This window comes from Phodopus roborovskii, unplaced genomic scaffold (genome assembly GCF_943737965.1).
Source record: "Phodopus roborovskii unplaced genomic scaffold, PHOROB, whole genome shotgun sequence".
Classification (NCBI taxonomy): domain Eukaryota; kingdom Metazoa; phylum Chordata; class Mammalia; order Rodentia; family Cricetidae; genus Phodopus; species Phodopus roborovskii.
In genome coordinates this window covers 21,853,239-21,860,581 of record NW_026126482.1, presented here as the reverse complement: position 1 = coordinate 21,860,581, position 7,343 = coordinate 21,853,239, and the positions used below count along the sequence as shown (strand labels likewise).

General features: G+C 36.3%; 1 protein-coding gene across 1 annotated transcript in view; it reads right to left on the bottom strand.

Moving 5' to 3' along the window:
• Nucleotides 1-828: 828 nt before the first annotated feature.
• The window catches only part of LOC127229305 (uncharacterized), a gene marked incomplete at its 5' end in the record, with an annotated part of 280,807 nt that continues 274,292 nt past the window's right edge, over nt 829-7,343 (bottom strand). The window contains one exon of the mRNA XM_051194389.1: nt 829-951. Within this exon, the coding sequence (XP_051050346.1) occupies nt 829-951 (123 nt within the window). The remainder of the gene's footprint in view (nt 952-7,343) is intronic.

Genomic DNA, 7,343 nt, shown 5'->3' with positions numbered 1-7,343 from the left:
GTCACTGTCTTATAGATCAATAAGAATAAACTTAAGTGAAGTTTGACACATCAGTTTGCTTTTTTCATCCAACAACATGTACTGTTAATAACCAAGTGTAAAGACAAATAAAGCAGATAATAGTTCCTGTCCTCACTGAGTTTAAATTTTAGTGAGATCATTCAAATAGAAGTTCTAGGCCAACAGCATTTTAATTCAGTTAAGTCAGTGGATGCTCAGTGTTAAGTGTTAAGTGTTATGGATGCTCAGTGTTAAGATGTCATGGAATCTTTTCAACTGAATTTGACCATCACCTTGAAATGATAATTAAATGAAATACAGCTGGAGATGCAAATGTGTGTCTACATGCATAAAAATGTTTCCTGCTCATGTTATTTTGTTCAGATGCACATTTGTTACATAATTTGTTTTAATATGCCTAGATCATTCAGAGGTTTGTCTCACCTACATGCACAATAAACACCTGGCTCCACCCCCCTACTGTCTTCCTCGTACCTCTTTCGAGTAGCCAATCTCTATTGAGCCTCTGCATGTCATCCCCACACCTCTGATAATAGAAGGACATTTTTGAAACAGTTCTCTGTCTAAGATAGCTCATGTGCTAACTGGAAAAAGCAAATATCTGTAGCATGTACACACAGCTGTTAGGTAACAGTGGGCGTGGACATCTGGTAGTCAGGGCTATGAGTAGGTACAGCAAAGAAGAGTGAGAAAGTAAATGATGGGGACATTTAGCTATTTGCAAGATGACTCCACTTGCATCACAGAAAGTGATGACTCAATGCTTAATCAGCAGAGAAAAGTACCTTTTATTCCCATGGAGCCATTTTATTTCTCTTGGAGAGTAGCAAAGATTTCTCTCTGCACAGTATCCATTTCCCTTATTTGTTCTTCAATAGCTGTGATCACTTTGATGGGGACAAACTTCAAGGCACTGATGTCACCAAATACCTGTAGAGTGTTGATAATATGAACAAATGTTTCAACGAAATGGTCATACGGTACTATCTTTTATTCTGTTATCCCCTAGAGGAAGGGAAAGTGTAGCTTAGAAAGCCCTGTTTGGATACTGTTGTCCTAACCAGGAGCTTATAATTTAGGTCTCATAGTCTAGTCCATTTTGAATTTTAACAATTTTATAATGCACATACAAAGAATACAGAGTAAACATGAAAAAAATAAAATACATATAGAGAGTGAATTTTCTAATCTTCTAACACCAAAACTATATACATAAAAAACAAGTCTTGTGGTCTAGAGAGTTAGCTCAATGGTTAAGACACTGTCTCAAAGAGGACCCAGGTTCAGTTCCCAACACCACATAATGGCATGTTAACTTACAATTGTGTCTACAGTTCCAAGAGATCTGATGCCCTCTCCTGGCATCCATGGGTACTGTGTGAACATGGTACACACACACACACACACACACACACACACACACACACACACACACACTCACACATAAAGCCAAGATTAAGCTCCCATCTTTGGGCTTTAAAGCCTTTTCTAAGGATGGGTCTTATGGCTTGTAGCACAACACTCAGAACCAGGATAATGAGAATTAGAGGATAACATGCACCAGAAAGCCTTTGCTTGGTGACATGTAGAAAAGACAAAATCTAGTTGGGGAACCAATATTAACTAGAAGTTAATATTCCCATTGGAAGGAAGTTTTGTGCATGGAGAAACTTCAATAGACAAAGACTGACAGACCCTGCAGAAGTACTTCCATTTATGCAATTTGGATTTATTTCTGAACTATCATAATTACCAATGTCACGGGCTTCATTCATATGCTACACTTTTAATGTATCTTGTACTTACAAGCATTGTGCTAAAGGTTTGTATTCCCCTGTAGCAGCAAGAAGCCACTTCTACAAATTCAACTGGCAAATTAATTCATTTCTCTGGATAGCAAAGAGGGCATCTTTTTCAGACAAGCCCTTATCTGATAGCAGGAACCATTTCTTTCTCTAGAATAACTTCTACCATCCTTTAGTAAGCTCATAAATCATGCAGCTAGCCAGTCAAAATGCCTCTCTCCAGGGTAGGCAAATGGGAGGGGTGGCATTGAAAATCCAGGAAATCTTACTTCTGAGAGAATAAACAGTAAGAACCAGAAAAGATGGAATAAGTTACCATATAGAGAAAACATTTTCAGCCAGAACAGACTAAAAATGAAAGTGCTTTTACTTTGGCATCCAAATTCAGACATCCTATGAAACAGCCACAACAGCTCCACTTTTATTGAATGAATAAATACCCCTCATGATTAAGGAGATATAGATTGAATATTTGGCCTTCTCCACAATTTTCCTATTCCAAGTGATCTCTCTTGTTCTGCCCACTCATAGTCTAAGTGCCCTGTAGCCACCTGTCTCATCTCAAGGAGAGTAAAGGGCAATATCCTTTAAGTTACATGTGTGTATGTGTGTAGTGTACATATATGTGGGCACATTTATGTGAAAACTAAAGATGATGTCAGATGTCTTCGCTGGTTTCTCTTCTTAAATATCAAAGCAGGGTCTTTCATTTAAGCCCAGAGTTTATCAATTTGGCTAGCCTAGCTAGTCAGCTGGTTCCAAGGAACCCTTGTCTTAGTCTCCCAAGTGGTCGGATTACAGGCAGACTGCCATTTATATGGGTGTTGAGGATCCAAACTTTGGTCTTTGTGCTTGTGCAGTACTCTTTAACTCCTTCATCGACACTCTACCCTCTCCTGTAAAAATAGTTTATTCTTAAATAAAATATGAGTGAGATGGGAATGGCCCAGTAGCATGGTAGACCAAATACAATGTCCCAACAAGCAAACAGTTTTGTGAAGTTTCTTTAGCAGTTAAGGATTTTTCAAACACACTGGGGGTAAGTTCAGATTGGCAGTCTACGACAACCTAGAGACTCTGTGCTTTAGGTTTCAGAAGCTATCTAACTACATTCTCACCTTTGGGCATGATAGAAGTTAAGGGTGGAAGCTAATTTAGCCTAAGTGCAGAAATTCCAAAGTTTTTTCCTTTTCTTTGAAAGGATATTAGGCCAGACACAGAGAAGGACCATGAGTGCTGGCTATTACGGGGATGAAAGTTAGCCCAGGAGAATTTGGTTCTCAATCTGCAATATTCCAATCCTCCACAATCATGGACTTTGATTCAGTCTGTCAGCCTTGTGGAATTTTTAACAGAAGTGTCTGACATAGTTTCCTGAGAACATTGGTTCCTAGTCTCTTGCATTTATTGCCTTTTATAAACATCCCTGTGTCTTTTCACATGATACTTCAGTACTGAAGTGTTCTGGGAAACTTTGTGGACACAAAAGTAGCTGTGGCCGTAGCTTCCCTTTTCTTTCATCTGGACTGCCTAAAACTACAAACCACACTTATATTTCTGGAGCTTTCCCCATGTGCCTCAAGACAGCTCTAAGTGAGTCATCTGTCAGTTCTCCTGGGAACTTCTGAAGCACACATTACAAACATGGAAGTGAACAGCATTCAGTCATCTCCAGAGTTATGAGCTCCTAAATGGGAGGATCACTTCCAACTAAGTCTCCTACCATTTGCAGTCACTATTTGTTGCTGAGATTTAGAGCTAGAAAAACAACATCAAAGCATTGCTTTATATTATTGGAAAGAAACAGTTGAGATGACTCCTTAGGAAGTCTGTATGATTCTTTAAGGAGACACAGTGCTTGGGTTAGAAGGACATGAAGGTGATAGGGATATTGTTTGCTGGAGGTTTAAGAATCCTAGCGCCTATCAGGACAATTGTCATGGACCAGCAACTGTAGACTTCTGAGTCCCTCACATCCTTCTAATTGGCTCCTGCTGTTACAAATATTCTGATTGCCTGTGTTACAGTTGCCTGATAAAGTATCAGAATACACTTAAAATACTGTAGATGCACATGTGAAATACATCCAAATAACACATACAGTTTTAGCTGCCAGGTTTAAGGGAGATAAGTAAAAATGTAACTACCTAAAGAAAGATTCTGTCTGCATTTCAGAACTAACTCAGCTTCCATTCGCTGCATGTTATCATAGAGAGATCATTTCTCATTTGTGTCTATCTCTATGGTTATTTATTTCAAATGATTGTCCTGGCAATAATAAGCTACAAATGCTATAGTTACATGAATTTTTTTATTCTATAGGAAGAAATGTCTCTAGAAAACAAATACATTATAAGTAATACTTTCAAAATTAGTGGGGGGGAAGTTGTATCAAATTAGGTATCATCTTTCAAAGACCAAAAAAAAGGGGTGGGTAGTGAACCATGATACCATGATGTTCTCAATTTCAAATAGCACAATCTGATTGAATTATAGAAACTATAGTTTCTGTGGTTGTGGGGAAAAAACAAAACAAAATGCTGGGTGGTCCTTCACTGCAATTGCGGTTATGTGTGTGCTCATATTTCTGGTGCGTAGGCATACATATAGGTGGATCTACATCATACACATGTACATCTATGCATTTCATTTTCATATTCTTTGGTCCAGTTAGTCTACTTTCAGGATCTACCTTTTTTAAGTAATATGGGTCACTAGTTATGATAATAGAGAATTGACCCCTAAATTCTACTCATCCATAAAACTAACAACCACAAAATAATTTCATAATCTGTAGAATCAGCTTTTTCAGAGGAAACCCCATTCCAACCTACAATGTGACTGAGGCTGAGGCCTTGGGGGCCTGACTTCGGATCCTGCAGTCTATAGCTAATGTTTATGACTGTGAAGTATTCAAATCCGATCAGACATGACTCCTTAGGACCACCAAGCAGTGTCCAAGGCAGAGGCAGGGCCCTTGGGTGTAAGGAGTGTACAGAATTGTTAATGGGAACAGCATGGCAGTCCACTCTTTCCAAGCTTCCTTCTATCATGTGCTCAAAAGCAGGTTTGGTTCTTCTTGGTAGAAAAAAAATGTCTGTGTGTCTTAAGGCATTGCTGATCTTTGGAGAGAGTTAGCTAATTGTTTTCTGGTAGTAGGAGGCATATCCCAAAGTTTGAATTGGGGTTGGGGGAAGCAACAACAAAGAAGTCATTATAACAGAGTACATAGAACAGGCCACTTCCAACTGCCCAAAATATATGACACTGGTAAAACTTCAAAGGCCATTATACTAACAGTCTAGAAGGAAGATTTAAATAAAAAAGGTAATCTGAACGCAAGCTTCAGTTTCATATTCCCACTTGAATGCAAGACTCATGTATTTACAAACCCAATTCACTGTGACTAAGAGGACAGCAATATTTGGAGATCCAGGTAAATTAATAATGTTTCTGCAAGATGTGATTCAGCAGCTATTTGCAGCACAATAGTTCACAGGGAGGGAAAATAGTATATTCAAAGTAGATAAAAATTATCAATCTCTAAAACAGAACTTGAAATAATATTATACTTTCTAAGTTACAGATGCAATCAGCATCATTTTAGAAAAAGAAGGCTTGCACTCTGACAAAGTAAATCACTCATGTGACATTTCCTCAAGTGGCTGAGCAAAGGACCCACGCTTGCCACTGACTTTCTAGGGTTAGCCACGGTGGACAGTGGTAGCGGTGGCTCTGCCAACCAGCACAGCTGCGAAAATTAGAAGCCAAGGTACACAGTCCTTTCATTTTTGTAAAAGTACACTCTACTTGGTTGGAAACTATTCCAGGTTCTTAGGATTAAATATGTGAATATTGCTTCTGAACGAGCAGCTGTCACTTTAAATCTAAAGTCTAGTTTGTTTACTGGCTGTATTTAAATCCTTTAGAAAATGACACAAAATGGCAATAAAATCATTGTAAGTATTCTACAGGGGAATATAAATGCCCCTTGGTTACACTGTACATATCTTTATCCATAATTCTAGTTTATTTTCCTCGTGATTATGTTAAATATGTAAAAAGCCTTTTCTCATAAAGGTAAAACTGCTAGATGTTTCCATGTTGTAATTCAGCATTAGTGTCAAGATTGCTTCAGAAAATAAGCCACAGTTGCTATTTCATTCCTCTTAAGTGTCACTCGGCATACTGTATGTGATTTTGCACATAAAATAAACGTATATGATTTCATATCACTGTTTGGGAACCATAAGTAATACTAAATATAATTCGGAAGATATGTTCATAAAGCTAACTGAGGCAAAGCAACTATGATTTTATTTTTAAAGAAGGTTTTTATGTTGTTTTATATTGTCATTAAATAATTATTTCAGACAATTGTGTAAGAACGTGTCTGTCAACCAAGATCAAGAAAGTAATATTTATTAATTCTTAAAGGGAAAGGATGTATGTGTAGCTAGTTCTTGGTCTAATATCAACACAATTGCAAAATGCTTCTAAATCTTGACTATCATCTCTGCATGCAAATATGAGAAGATATAAGATATAATTATATTTAGAGTGGCAATTTTTCATTCATGAGTGAATCTTTCGGTCTTTTAAGAAATTAGTACCAGGCACCCTTGTCCAATGAAGTAAGATAAAACCACACATTTTGAAAACACTTGTTTTAAACAGTAACTTCGTTACTTATGAGTTTCAAATTTACTTACAATATTAAATCACAGATTCTTTAATACTGTAATAAATGAAGATTAATAATTAAGAAATTAAAAAATAACCATTTTGTTATCCATAATATCTTTTCTGAGATCCAGTTCAAGGCAGAAAAAAATAAAAAAATATATAGAATTTAAAAATATGGGCTTTAATCGACTTAAAACATTTAATATTTTCAAATTGTGCATAATAGATTTAACTTCCCATTTGTACAATGTTCATGTTAAATATAGAACTACATATTTTAATTTACATATTAATGATAACATCTGGACTGTTTCAAAACAGTTTTAATTTACCTTTTAAAATAATTTTTATGATTTAGAATCCAGAGAATTTTCTTATCTAATTAAAAGTAAGCATACATCTTTATGGTAGACATGAATATAATAGTAGAATAATTATCTTCTATAGGCTTTATATGTTCTGATGAATTGGAAATTCAAAAGAATCCAATTTGCTTATTATGTATGCAATGTATTTTTTTAGGAAGTTTCACCTATTTTGTCTCATATTCATAAATTAAAAGTATTAAGTTTATGTGTTCCAGGAATTACTGATGACTGTTCCAAAATATGAGAACCAACAAGCAGAGACACTGAATATAAGACTGAGCTATATTATAATGTCTTCATAATGCTATTTATGACAAATATGTAGGACTTCAAAAATCATTCTAACCCTCACAAGTCCATATGCAGCAAATGGAATCAAAATAATTCTCAGGCTTTTCGCAGGAGAGCATGACTGTAGTAAAGACAGCCTGGCCCATAGAAGTGCTTTTACCTTGTAATTGAA